The 15,023-nt window shown below is 43.9% G+C and overlaps 1 protein-coding gene across 8 annotated transcripts in view; it reads right to left on the bottom strand.

Moving 5' to 3' along the window:
• Positions 1–15,023, bottom strand: part of LOC126183383 (F-box/LRR-repeat protein 2) — a 262,031-nt gene that overhangs the window by 177,851 nt on the left and 69,157 nt on the right. The window contains exon 1 of one of the 8 annotated variants that reach the window (XM_049925318.1): positions 5,617–5,744. The exons of the other annotated variants lie outside the window; for them this stretch is intronic. Within the exon in view, the coding sequence (XP_049781275.1) occupies positions 5,617–5,742 (126 nt within the window). The 5' untranslated portion in view covers positions 5,743–5,744. Of the gene's footprint in view, positions 1–5,616; positions 5,745–15,023 lie in introns of those variants that run through there. 8 annotated transcript variants of the gene reach the window in all.

Below are 15,023 nucleotides of genomic sequence, written 5' to 3'. Positions count from 1 at the left end.
CGAATTCCGCAAATAACTTTCCTCGAAGCTAAAGACGCCCGCCTTCCTCTTTAGCAAGCACCCTGAAGTAAAAGAAACCAAACGTGCAGTAAATGGTAGCACCGTTCGTTTAACTTTAGCAAGCAACTGTATAAAAATGGCGCAGCCCATCTTCCTTTGTCAATGGCCGCTCTCGCTCGCTCTCTCTCTCTCTCTCTCTCTCTCTCTCTCTCTCTCTCTCTGACACGGTATTCCAACGTGTACCAGGACTGCAAATATGTACCTGCAAACAAAAGTTTTTCCGAGGTAACAATAAAACTCTTTGATTATCCCTCGGAAAAATCACCTATAATGTACATTTCTGGTATCTCCATGAACTCTTCGTAACTTATCAGTATCACTCAAAATATCAAGATCATTTTTTTCGGAAGTCTGAAATGCATTAAAAAACTGAGATAGAACAGTGTTACCCGACAGAATTCTGCCATCAAGCATGTAACTGGCTGCGAGATTCTTGACAATACCTACTTTATTCGATAGTTTCAGAGTGCGATACAAACATGATTACGCTGTCTATTACTCTAGAAGCGTGTAATGTGGTCGCGAGGACCGTCTGCAAAGTAATGGTAAGAAAAAATTGGGGAAATTCTGACCAACAAGCAACAACTCTGTCTTGTACTCTTTTTTCTTATGTTGCAGCAAATTTAATGTTATTTGTCGTAAACAGCAGCTGATGTGGAATAAAAGATGCAGTCATCGATGAAGCGAATGATGTTATATCAAATAGCTTCGCGTGGAAACCACAAATAGTTATCAGCCGTTTTCATCTATCTGATTTTCATGCTATCTAACCAGCTTTAATCACGGATATGTTTGGACATTCCTACATGCGATTTCAGTCATCTCAGGTGCACGCATTGATAGAAAGCAACTTTGGGATATCTCTCCCGAGGAAAGAAATATCAGACCAAGATGACGTAAGGTACTCTTCATCACGCTGTCGTATCTCCTTAGATCTGGGGTCTATTGAATCATGTTTGCCTAAGTTTCAAATATAGAGACTCGTGTTTTACTGACGTAGTTGCTGTCCTAATTCATAAGTTTCTCGGCCAGGCTTCCTGAACCCCTGATAACGACTCAGACTGAGGAAGTATGCGACCCAGTTCCTGTACAGTCCATTCACATCGAGATTACATGTGAGAGCGTATTCTACGACAGCAGATTTATTGGAATGTTGTTCTAAACTATGCTGCACCGTTCCCACTGTCTTTCCAATCTGTTTCTGCCAGGAACTGAACTCTGCACGCGATCACACCCGTTATGGTGGTGGCACCGTAGCGGCGTGTACCAGGAAGCTTCCTATGATTCCCACATCGCCTCGTATTCCAGCAGAATATGACATTTCCCCCTGTTTTCCATACAAATAAGAGTGCCTCCAATTAGAATTGGTCAACGGATGCGGTTAATTAACGAATATCTAGGAGTTTCCAACTAGTGGACTACTCCTGACTTCTCCTCTACTTCCACGAGCAAGTCCGAGGACGACCGGTGAAAAGTAAGATGGTTCAAATGGCTCTGAGCACTATGGGACTTAACTTCTGAGGTCATCAGTCCCCTAGAACTTAGAACTACTTAAACCTAACTAACCTAAGGACATCACACACACCAATGCCCGAGGCAGGATTCGCACCTGCGACCGTAGCGGTCGTGCGCTTCCAAACTGCAGCGCCGTTCTAGGCGCTCGGCCACACTGGCTGGCAGGTCATGTAGAGCGAAGTTCTACGAATCAGAAGCAATATTTCGCGATAAGCACGCACCGCAGACATACACAATGAATTCCTCCTCGGGACCCTCGTGGAAACACGTCACATGACTGTACAGTAACTTTAGACATTCGAACAACCTTTTCATCCCAAATCTGGGGAAAACTACGATCATAACCACAGGTAGCAGCACAATCACCCAAAAACACTTTTCCGCAGAGATTCTTGCCCACCTATGACAAGCTTAAAACGAAGTACACAGACAACGCAATATCGGCAAATCCCTGTATTGCAGCAAATTTAACTGGCAACGTCAGCTGTCAGCTGTGCTCACATAGGCCATAAACCACCGGCAGCGATAGGGAAGCCAAACAAACAAACAAACAAACAAAAAAAAACACACACACACACACACACACACACACACACACACACAGTACTTTCTACACTGAGCGATCGCTTTTATGATCATCTTGACGATGACCACTTTGACGTATTGCATGTGCGCTGACGTTAAAGCTGGCCCAGGAGACCTCACCAGTGTCCAGCAACAATGGTAACTAACCCCGTACTAACATTTCCTTACATCTATGCATGAAATATCGCTGCTGGCAGAATGAATCTGCCAGGCGCCATACTGCCCGTCCAGACAGTCGCATAGATTTTTTTCCCAAGGAGGTTGCCGCTGAAAATTACGCAGGTGGTTCGGCTGAAGGAAGGTGTGCTTCTGTCGCGAACGCCATATGCTGAATCTGCCCTGTTTCTATTTATTCCGACGTGGTCCGTACAGAATCCTGCTCTAAAAGTTTTGTATGACGAATGGCAGAATGGTTCCAACGATTATGTCTAGGTATTGTCTCACTCTTATACAAGAGGACTTAGAAAAGTTAGTTACACATCGTTACGGCAAGCTAAGTAACTTTCATTGAATGCTGTACTGCACTTCAAAATGACACAGCTATACGACACTATTTTCCAATACGGTCACTAGATCTCTGCAAACAACGGTCGAAACGTTCTACCAATCGACGACATAAATCCGCTCCTTGGCCACGAAGCTATTTGAGAACCGCTGTGTGAATATCCTTTTAGTTGGAAAATCTCTTTCCCCCAAAATGTTGTTTAGCTTTCCGTAAAGATGGAAACTGCACAGTGCATGATCTGGTCTTCTCCGAACAGCGTCATCCACGTCTGGAAGCGGCATTCCATTTGGTCCACATACCACAAGAATTTCACGAAGAATCGAGTTGTCCTACGTACTTCACCTTTGGAGTATGTCTCCGGTTGCCGCGCCATTTCACCCTCGCACTGTCAACTACGATGCATCTGCTATCAGTACCACACCACAGCAGAATTGTGTCTGCAGGTCTCTCTTATGGCAATGCTCAACTCTTGTTGCGCAATGGTCTTAGCGGGGAACGACGTGTGAACCTTACTTTCTGAGATCTCCACGTAATAAGCCAGAGTGAGCTATCTGTTGCTCAGGCGGCACAGATGGTATGGACAGCCACACGTGGATACGAAACAAATACCTGTTGCAGGCAGCTCTCAAGTCATCGCCCTCTTAAGGGAACAGCGTCACGGGGAAGAGAAAGATTCTTATACCCTATATGTGTTTATCTCTGAAGAAATCATCCCTCATGCGCAAGAACCTTTTCCAGCACACAGGTTTCAGTCAGTACAGATCGTCGCTCATGTCAGACACAATATACGGACCGATCGGGTACTCTTATTTGGAGCAGAGTGGAGAATCTAAACGAAACACTTCATCGTTCCTGCGAAGGATTCGACTGTAGATACCTTGACCTGAAATAAATGGTGTGGACTTATGAAGTGATCCTGGATAGGTCACGTTTGAACCGTGGACCGTAAAACCACTCCAGTAGCAGAATACGCGTGGAACGCACTTTTTCATGGACTGTAGATGCTGCGGAATTAAGCAGTGCACAGGCGAAAACCCACTACCCAATAAACCAATTTACTTGAATATAACCAAATGATTTCCAAAACACTAAGACGAATTCTTTGCAGGAGAATGGAAAAACTGGCAGAAGAACAACTCGGGGAGGGTCAGTTTCGATTCCGGAGAAATGTAGGATCACGCGAGACAACGCTGGCGCTACGACTTATCTTAGAAGATGGGCTAAGCAAAGGCAGTCCTATGTTTAAAGCATTTGTAGACGCAGAGAAAGCTTTTGATAATGTGGACTGGAACACACTCTTTGAAATTATGGAGGTAGCAGCGGTAAAACACAGGGAGCGAACGGCTGTTTACAACTCGTACAGTAACCAGACGGCAGTTTTAAGAGTCGAGGGGCACCAAAAGGAAGCAGTGGTTGAGAAGGGAGTGAGACAAGGTTGTAGAATCCCTGATATTCAGTCTATACACTGAACAAATAGTAACGGAAACCAAAGAAAGATTTGGAGTATGGATTCAAGTTCAAGAAAAAGAAATGAAAATTTTGAGATTTGGAGATGACATTTCAGTTCTGTCAGAGACAGCAAAGGACTTGGAAGAACAATTGAACGGAATGAATGTATCCTGAAAGGACCATATAAAATAAACAACAAGCAAAACAAAGATAACGGAATGTAGTCCAATTAAATCAGGTGATGCTGGGGGAATCAGATTAGGAAACTACTACTTAAAATGTCTCGTTTCCTAATCTGATTCCCCCAGCATCACCTGATTTAATTGGACTACATTCCGTTATCTTTGTTTTGCTTTTGTTGTTTATTTTATATGGTTCTTTCAGGATACATTCATTCCGTTCAATTGTTCTTCCGAGTCCTTTGCTGTCTCTGACAGAACTGAAATGTCATCTCCAAATCTCAAAATTTTCATTTCTTTTTCTTGAACTTGAATCCATACTCCAAATCTTTCTTTTGCTATTTAGGCTCCAAAATAACCGATGATGGCCGAAGTACTGAAGACGTAAAATGCAGACTGGCAATGGCAAGAAAATCGTTTCTGAAGAAAAGAAATTTATTGCCATCAAATATAGATTTACGCGTCTTTTCTGGAAGTGTTTGTATGGAGTGTAGCCATGTATGGAAGTGACACATGGACAATAAACAGTTTAGACAAGAAGAGAAAAGAAGCTTTTGAAATGTAGTGCTACAGAAGAATGCTGAGGGTTAGATGGGTAGATCACATAACTATTGAGAATGAACTGAAAAGAATTGGGGAGAAAAGAAATTTGTGGCACAACCTGACTAGAGGAAGGGATCGGTTGGTAGAACAAATTTCGAGACGTCAAGGGATCACCAATTTAGTACTACAGGGAAGTGTGGGGAGTAAAACTTATAAGGGAGTCCAAGTAAGCAGATTCAGAAGGATGTAGGTTTCAGTAGTTATTCGGAGATGAAGAGGCTTGCACAGGATAGAATAGCATGGACAGCTGCATCAAACCAGTCTTCGAACTGAACACCACAAAAACAACCAACTGACTGGCAATTGTGGAGGGTAAAAATCTTAAAATAAGGGTCGTTAATTACCAGGGCATTGTCATCAGAGTCCATGAATTCACGTATCTCCTGCACAGCTGGCCATTGATATAGCCACACCGTGGAAGGATAGATTACGCAGCGGGCTCTCAATCAGAAATCGCATTTGAATACTGTGATTGTGAGAAGATCGTTTGCCTCATGTAGGAAGGAGAAACGTCTATCGGCACCTGTCTGAATTCAACATAGGTAGGATCGTGACCTGTTGAGACTGCAGTTTATCGTTCCGTGATACCGCTGGTCACGTTACGTAGGATACTATGATGGCATGCATATTTGCTGTGGCTACGCCCTATCTTCGCAGTCTCTCTGACGCTTTTAGCATGGTGAGGCAAGTCCTCAAGCTGCCCGTGCTGTCCTCACCTACCTCGATACAGAGGGTGTTCGACTGTTGTCCTGGCCAACACGTTTTCCAGATGGTCACTAAATTTCGGGCGTGCACCCGCGTAAATTCGACTTCTTCTGATATTTCGGCTGTGTATAGTTCAGCCATCTTCAGAGTGAGCCGAATGACTGACGCTCCAGCACTCGCTCCGTCCTTATAAACTCGCGGGCCGCGCCACTGCGCATGCGGCCACAGATGCACAAGGCGCCAGAGATGTTGATCGGCGCCAGAGACGTGCAACATTTACATAACGCTGCGATACCAATGTATTACTGTGAGTTGTACTGTGGCAACGTCTTTGTTAGTTAATTACAGAAAATTGCGGAATTCCATTATTTATCCAAACTGAAGCCGCCGTCTCTATTAATTAAATTCGTCGCCAAGTGAATTTCAATTTCTTCTTTCACTACTGAGTCTCAGAAAGATTAAGTTGAGGCTGAAATTTCGACGTTTTCGTACACCATAGCGTGGATAGTGTCAATATTGTGCTCTGGACCGCCGATTTATTAGATTGCAACAATCTGAGTACCTGCGGTGTTCTGTCCATCTTTCATGGGGATCTCGTAAACCCCATGCTTCCGAAGCACAGCATTTGACGGAGGCGAACTATCACTTTTACTTTGAGTTTGCCGAGGATCCGTCCAATTTTTGACGATAGGCTTCCCAAATATGCAGGAAAGCCATGGATTTAAAACTTTCCACCTCCCTCTCTGCATTCCTTATGCCCACCGTTGGTATCATTCGTAATGCCTTACGCATCTGCTGAGGAGAATACCCGTTGGCTTCAGAAACTCTTTTCAAGTTTAGAAGCTCGTCCTCCAAATTGCTCTAGTCAGGTACCAAGAGTCCTGAGAACACTCATCGTCTGGGAAGAATGGTGGCAGCTATTTGCACGTAAATATAAATCCATGTGCACCTGTTTCAGATTAAGTGAATGCCTCATCTTTGCGTAGTACCAAAACATCAAAAAATGGAAGGCATCCCTCTTTTTCGATATTCATTGTACACTGAGTTTCTCTTGGGATGGAATTCAGATGGTTTAAAAATTCTTATCATTTATCTTCATCATGGAGCCACGCAACAACTGTGCCATCGACATACCTCCATAATACTGTGGGCTTCAAGCTAGCACATTCCAGCGTCTTTTCCTCGAAGTTCTCCATAAATAAGTTGGTGACCAGTCTGTTCAAAAAATTCGTTATTAAATAAAAAGCGTGGCGAGGTCATGATATGTTTAAACAAAGTTGAAATTGCTTTATCAAAGGTAATGTCGATAAGAGATGATGATGCTGAAAGAGGTACCTTTTTGAATAGCGACACTACATCGAAACTGACTAATATATTAGGAACTGTTCAGTTTCAGTGATTTCAGTTTGCCAATGAAGTTGGCAGAGTTGCGTATGTGATGAACACATTTTCCCACAACAGGGCTTAATAACGTCATTAAATATTTGGCACAGTCATAGGTTGGAGAGCCAATGTTAATCACTACTGAACGCATAGGAAATATCTTTGTTACGGATCTTTGGAAGTCCATAAAACCTCTGAGGAACCGTACCACTTGGTTTAAATCTTCTCAAACCTTCTGGTGGAAAGGGGCAGGCTTTTGCACCCGGCACTGTATATGAAAACGCCGAAATTTTAGTCTCGACTTTGTCTTTCTGGGACTCAGTAGTGAAAGAAGCAACTGAAATTCGGTTGGCGACGAGTTTAATTGACAGAGACGGCGGCTTGAGCTTGGACAAACCATGATATCCTGCACTTTCTGTAATAAACTTACAAAGACGTCGCCATAGTACAGTTCGTATGATACATCGACGTTCCAGCGTGCATCGACTGTGCAACCAGAGATCTAATTCATGCATAAGTTGTACCTGTATGCCGCCGATCAGCGTCTCTGGCACCTTGTGTATCAGTGGCCGCATGCACAGTGGCGCGGTCCACGAGTTTAAAAGCCGAGATATCAGAAGAAGTGGAATTTACGCGGCTATACGACCGAAATTTAATTGAACTGTCACTGCGCCGCGAAAATACACGTTCTCCAGATATCTCAGCTACTGAAAACTATTGGATGAAGTTACCGAGAACCTGGCACGCGACTACTCGTCAGTCACTACTGCTGATGTAGTCTGGCATGTGGCTGAAGCAGCACTGAATGACGTACCCGTATCTGTCGTCCAACCTAAGTTGGGCACTACCCAGTTGGGTTAGAGGCGTTGTTGCTGCTGCTGTCAGACGTGGCAGCTCTGTGTACTACATTTTGCATCCTATATACCCCTACATAATCTACAAATTTAATTATGTATTCCTCCTACTAGGCTGTATCGGCACAAAGGTAAAAATTCATTACTTGTTATCCTTCTTCTCGTTGAAATTTTAACGGCCAGCAGTGTAGAAAGCAGTAGCCTCCACATTATACTATAAACAGAGTTGGTTGAAACACGAAGAAGACAGCAGGGATGATGATGGGTGTGGACGCTTAATAACATGGCATCAGCGCCCTTACGCGGTGTCTGCACGACTTTTTCGAAACCGGGACGACGACGTCGTTTACACCACAAGCGCACGACAAGTGATTCAAATGGCTCTAAACACTATGGGACTTAACATCTGAGGTCATCAGTCGCCTAGACTTAGAACTACTTAAACCTAACTAACCTACGGACATCACACACATCCATGCCCGAGGCAGAATTCGAACCTGCGACCGTAGCAGTAGCACGGTTCCGGACTGAAGCGCCTAGAACCGCTCGACCACAGCAACCAGCTATTGCACGACAGAGACTGCGTTCTAGTGTACCCGATATTCTCCCCCCCCCCTCCACCCCCCTCTCTCCCCGACCCGGTTCCACTCACGTACGGAGCGCGGGAAAAATGATTGTTTAAATGCCACTTTACATGCTGTAATTAAATCTAATCATCTAACCTTATCCTCACAATCCATATGGGGGCGTTATGTAGGAGCTTGTAGTATATTCCTAGAATCATCATTTAAAGCCGGCTCTTGAAGCTATTTCAGCAGACGTTTTCGGGATGTTTCCGTCTATCTTCACGAGTCTACTAGTTCAGTTGTCTCAACATCTCAGTGACACATTCCTGTGGGTAAAAAACCATGTGACTAATCGTGCTGCCCTTCTCTGTGTATGTTCAATATCCCCTGCCAGTCTCATCTGGCACGGGTCCCACACACTTGAGCAGTATTCTAGGATGGGTAGCGAGAGGGATCTGTCAGCAATCGTCTTTATAGACTGCTTGCATTTTCCTATTATTCTACCAATAAACAGAAGTCTGCCACCTGTTTTACCCACGACTGAGCCTTTGTGGTAAGTTCTCTTCATATCGCTGCAAGTGCTACACCGAGATATTTGTATGAGATGACCGATTACAACCGCGGGTCACTGATACTATACTAACAGGATACTACGCTTTTTCGCACTGTGAAGAGCACGATTTTACATTTATGAACATTTAAAGCACTACTTCTAAATCTTATCCATATCTGACGATATTTGTGCAGCCTCTTCCAGAACTTCATTACAGATAACTGCATCATCTGCAAAATGTCTGAGATAACTATGAATATTGCTGGCAAGGTGATTAATATACAACATGAACAGCAAGGGACCCAACACGCTCAGCACACCCGAAGTGGGACGACGACGACGACGACGACGACGACGACGACGACGACCACCACCACCACCACCACCACAGGCCGAGTTGCTTAAAATGCATTATAGGCAACAGCGATCATGATACACTAAACTATTACGCTGAAAACTGAGTGACAAGGTACTAAAATTGCCTGGGTAAGCTACCCATTCAGAGCACGTTGACCTCCCCGCCCTAACACCTTAGGGATGAGACCAGACAGTTCACAAAATTCCAAAACCCGTGTTACACTAGTGTCGATGTCGGCGAGGATCGTGGACAGATCGCAAGACAAACCCAGGATTGCCACTGTGTCAGTATATAAGACTCACATAGCTGAAACATGCTGAACAGAAACTGGAACACCACAAATGTCACAGAGTGATCAATTCTCCCGTCGGAGGAGAAAACCGTGCGTTAGTGGGCAATGTCCTATGCGCAGTCTGGTGACCAGCACTTCGTTCCATCTGTGTGGTTGGCATTAAGTCCGCCATGCATGCGTGGTCTATTTGATTGACCGCAGTTTGTTCCGGTTACTCAATGACGCACGATTCTTTTGTCAGACAATGGGATGATGGCATGCAAGGGGACGGCACATTGACCTACACCGCCATTCCCACACGCTGCTTTATCGCCTGAGTTGTTTAACTGTATCCCGACATGTCCAAGTACCCAGCTGAAGATCACCTCCTTGCCTCGGTCTTGGAACTATTACAAAGTGTACTGGATAATTTGCACCAAATTGTCTACTGGATAAATTTGGTGGATCGTTTGTAGTTTACTGAACGAAATTTGTATATATCGTACTGGTGGGCGAATTTGGAAATCCCTTATCAGGGAAAACAAATGAACAACCGAGGGCACACGCTTGTTAGGACCCATCCACATAAACAACGATATAACTATGGTACATACTTAAAATTGACGAAAATAGGAGATGTGAAAACGTTTCTTGTAGGTGCTACACTGAAGATCACTTTACCTCACTGAAGACGCTAAGGCGGCAATTCATTCCATCCCCGGCTGCGTATTCGGATGTCTGATATATGCAGATCCATGAGGCAGTAGGAGCCACTGTTTGGTCGCACGGTGACGACTTTGCAACAGCCGTTCAAGGTTGGGGTGGGCCGCCGCACTAAATGGCCATGACGAAGGCAATGCTAAGGTATTCAGGGCTGTATATCCAAAAGGAGGTGCTACCGAATTCCTAGTGGTGGTTCATCACCCTCTGCACACATACTCTGAACTGGTCTGGTCCGATAGGCTCCGGTCGATATTTGACTGCCCTCTTGGTCTGACATCTTGGGGTAGGAATTACGTGTTGCTCCATTAACCACGCTGCTGTAATCCAAACGTTACCTGAAAAATGGCCTGTAAAGCTGCTGGACCTGTCCGCTCCATTCACCTTTCTGCCGAGGTATTTTAAAATATTCTAGAATTCGATGCCATTTGTTCGCAGCTCTTTCAGGTGAGCGAGCCAGCTTAATTTCGAGTCAAATACGAGGGTTGGAACTTTAATAATGGCAATTATTTATTTACAGCTCGTACAAAATAGATACGTGTTTCAAAGTTTTACTGACCTTAAACAAAGTAGTCACCAGCATTGGGTATAACCCGTTGCTCGCGATGTGGAACTTCTTGGAATACTCTTAGCAGTGCTAGATGTGTTGACAGTTCGCCGGCCGCGGTGGTCTCGAGGTTCTAGGCGCTCAGTCCGGACCCGCGCGGCTGCTACGGTCGCAGGTTCGAATCCTGCCTCGGGCATGGATGTGTGTGATGTCCTTAGGTTAGTTAGGTTTAAGTAGTTCTAAGTTCTAGGGGACTGATGACCACAGCTGTTAACTCCCATAGTGCTCAGAGCCATTTTTTTGTTGACAGTTCGAGCGGCGCGGTCTATTGCCCGGCGAATTTGTAGCAGTTCTGAAGTGAATGCCGTGAAGTGTTTCCTTCAGTTTAGAGATCGAGTTGAACTCACGAGGGCTTAAGTCAGGGGAGTGCAGTAGGTGGTATAGCACTTAGCAGCCCCATCAGTCAAACAAATCGGTAACGGCTTGCACTGTACGTGCTTGAGCATTATACTGCAAAATGATGGTCAGGTCCTGCAGAAAGTGTCATCACTTCTGTCTCAATGCTGTTCAGTTTTGGAACACAACCTACGACCATCTTGGATGGTGGACATCCATGTTGTATCGTAAGTCTTGTCAGTGTCAGAAAACACACCGATGAAATGGTTTCGGCGAAAGAAAGACTTACGTATCGCCGTCTCCGGTAGAATTAACCTTCTTAGTATCACTGGGGTCAATATGACACCAATGTAAACTGTTTTCTAGCTTCTTGAATGTAACTTTATGAAAATAGAGTGACGACTGTTATGTTGAAAAGCCTTTGCCTCAGCTGTTGTTGTGTATTGCCTCAGCAGTTGATAGTGTATTGCCTAAGCGTGTCGCAGAATTACGTTATGAATGGAAAATGTTTGAGTACTTCTGAAATGCAAGCAATTTTGTATGAAGGAGAGGAATTCAGTGTAATATAGTCTGATGGCGATGAATGGTTGATGCTATTTTCTCTGGAGACAGTGCATCAGCTGAATATTATGATGTTGGAGGTTTGAAAACTGTTCCTGAAGCTGATGACGTAACAGCAGTAATACAGCTATTACTCATAATAATAATAATAATAATAATAATAATAATAATAATAATAATAATAATAAGTAAAATAGTAATCTCGTTGTTTTCAGGCCCAGAAACAGAAAAGGAACATGGGGGAAAAATCGTGTTAGATTACATGGGAGGCAGCCAGCACGAAACATACTGATGTTGGCTCCAGGTCCAACACGGCAATCTATAAGGAATGTAAATACTGTGCAGTCAGCATTTGAATTATTTATGAAGCCCAGCATTTTCCAGAATATTTTGAAGTGGACGAACAGAGAAGGTGACATTACTACCGGGAACAAATGGATAGCTCTTGACAGAGAAGAATTTGAGTGCTTTCTTGGCCTGTTTATACTTGCAAGAGTTTACAAGGGTCACAATGAGGGCATAGTGAATCTATGGAAAAAAAGAGCATGGCCCACCTATCTTCAATAGTTCTACGGGTAGAAACCGTTTTACAGAAATATCACGCTGTATTCAATTCCATGAGGCACATCAGCGGCGACATAATTTTAGCACTAAATTGGCTGTTATAAGGGATATATTTGAACAGCGCGTAAGAAATTACATGATGCGTACGGACCACAGCAGAATATTACAGTTGATGAATAACTGGTATTTTTAGGGGCAGGGGCAGGTGTCCTCCTCGACCGTATACACCTCAAAAACCGGAAAGAATGGTATTAAGATATGGGCTGCGTGTGAAACGAATTCACATTTTTGTGAATATGTATAAGCATCAGCTACTTGTGACAAATGAAAATTTGTGCCGAACCAGGACTCGAACCCGGATTTCCCGCTTGGAGGACATTGTACTGTAAAAGAAGCAGTTGCCGTATAAACAAAGACACTGTCGCCGTTAGTGACTAATTACTATGTCACAAACATGCATGTGCACACAGGAAAGGGCAAAGACTAGCCTAGAGAAGCAAATCAGGGAAAAAGCACAGTGTCGGAACGGACAGAAAATTTACCCAGGATGGTAGAAGTGTGGCAACAGATAATTTCTTCGCAAGATTTGAGTTGGCAGAGGCACTGGAACGAAAACAGGCGACCGTCCTTGGAACAATGAGAAAAATTTGTCTCAACTACCTGCATAATTTGTCGCATCGAGATTAAAAACTGTAACTTCAAGTCTCTTCGTACTGCAGAAATCAGCTACAATACTCATCTGTTGTCCAAAAAAGGGTATGGTAGAGACACTATTGAGTACTGTGCATTTAGAAGAGGAAGTACGTGAAGGTGAAGCAACGAAACCAAATTTTGGACATTCGTGTCCTCAATGGTTTCGTAATTTGGCTGAACTTAAATCCTTGTTGTAAGAAAAAACTAACAAAAAAGAAGAAAAATTCTTCTTAAACTGCGAAAATATCTAGCAGAGAAAAACAGGTATCAGTACAGGAAAGTTCTTCTTCTTCTTCTTCTTCTTCTTCTTCTTCTTCTCCTCCTCCTCCTCCTCCTCCTCCTCGTCCTGTAGAAAGTACTAACGTTGGGGGGGGGGGGGGGTATTGGGAGCGTCACAGGTGATCTAGGGAAACAGCCAGCCGAGGCTTGTAAGAGCTGCAGTCCGTTAACTGTTAGGGGTTGATACGATCATTGTCACGTTTACGTAGTGGAATTAATACTGCCTCGTACTAAGTGGCTGAGTACTGTCCATCAAATCAGATCTTACATCTCACTGAGACAAGATAGGAGCTTTCCTTTGACTCCAGGGTAAAGATGACTGAGCATGGCGCAATGAATCTGATCCGTCCAGGACCAGTTCTCTGGCTGTGACATAGCTGACTCCAATCCCCACACGGAGAATGGATGATAGTAGATCGACAGCAGGGAAATACCGTGTAGCGTTTATCAGGTACATAGGTTCCCTTCAAGTGGAGTCTTTACACAACAAACGGAAAAGTAGGTTTTTCCACGTTCAAAATATATGCGACTGCTAAACTTACATAGACAAAAGTAACCGGTGGTGGTGGGTGTTTCTGCCAGCAGTCACATCCTTATAAGTTTGTCATAGGGTCATTCACAGATACCTTAAAAACGACAATACGAAAGTACTCCGATCATACGTCAGCATCAGTAGTCTCACGTGTCCGGAAAACGGAATAGGTCACTCTCGTCCACAAAAAACGCATAAAAAAGGATTACTGCACAATAAAGCTAACTCGAATCAGCTGTAAGCTCCACGAGCATATTCCGATTTCTAACACAGTAACGGTTCTGGAGGCAAAGATCAGCATGAGTTTATGAAAAAAAAAAAACTGAAAAGCAGCTCACTTTTTTCAAATCCATTGTCTTGTAAATAGTAGAAACCGGTGTATAAATGTATTAAGTCTTCCCATATTTCTGAATGGCTCTTTACACTGTATTGATAGATATGCACTTTGATTCGAATACATTTTCTTTTCTTTTTTACTACTAGAGCCCAGTGCGTTGCAACGATCGGCAAGAGTTCAACTGGAGCCAAGTTAACACTGGGTGTGTATCAGGGATGCGTAATACATAAAAGAATTATCTGAGAGGGTCAAGCGGCAGCTTCAGATTCTTGGCGTACGACCTTTACGTGTATAGAAAAGGACTGTGGCTATATGATCTTGAGTAAGTGCAGAAAGGACAAACTTTCCACTCGTTAAGTGTAGATAAACGCAAGGTAATGCTCACAAAAGGGAGAAAGAATACGATAGCATACTGTCGTAACAGTGGTGCTGTGGAGCCCATAACGTCGCTTAAATCTCCTAGGTAATAATTCGAGGCGATATACGAGATTATGTGTTGTGCGCAAAGCTGGTATTGAATTGAAGTAAGAAGCGTATGGAATTATAAAGGTTCCAGTAGCAAATTAGGAGGAAGCACGCGCGCGCGCGCGCGCGAGCGAGCGAGAGAGACAGACAGAGAGAGAGAGAGAGAGAGAGGCGTTGCAAAGAGTATATTCGATATGTAGTTGCCCTTTAATGTTGTCGTTAAGTTCGCTTGGAAGTGGTTTTACTCGAGGTGTTGGAAATTATTACGCCAGATAACTGTGCTATGAATTAACATCTTCCTCTATTTGTGCTGGTGTTTCTGCTATGTGTGTGTCAGGTACGA

Source organism: Schistocerca cancellata, chromosome 4, assembly GCF_023864275.1.
Source record: "Schistocerca cancellata isolate TAMUIC-IGC-003103 chromosome 4, iqSchCanc2.1, whole genome shotgun sequence".
NCBI classification, from domain to species: domain Eukaryota; kingdom Metazoa; phylum Arthropoda; class Insecta; order Orthoptera; family Acrididae; genus Schistocerca; species Schistocerca cancellata.
This window is presented reverse-complemented; position numbering and strand designations above follow the sequence as displayed.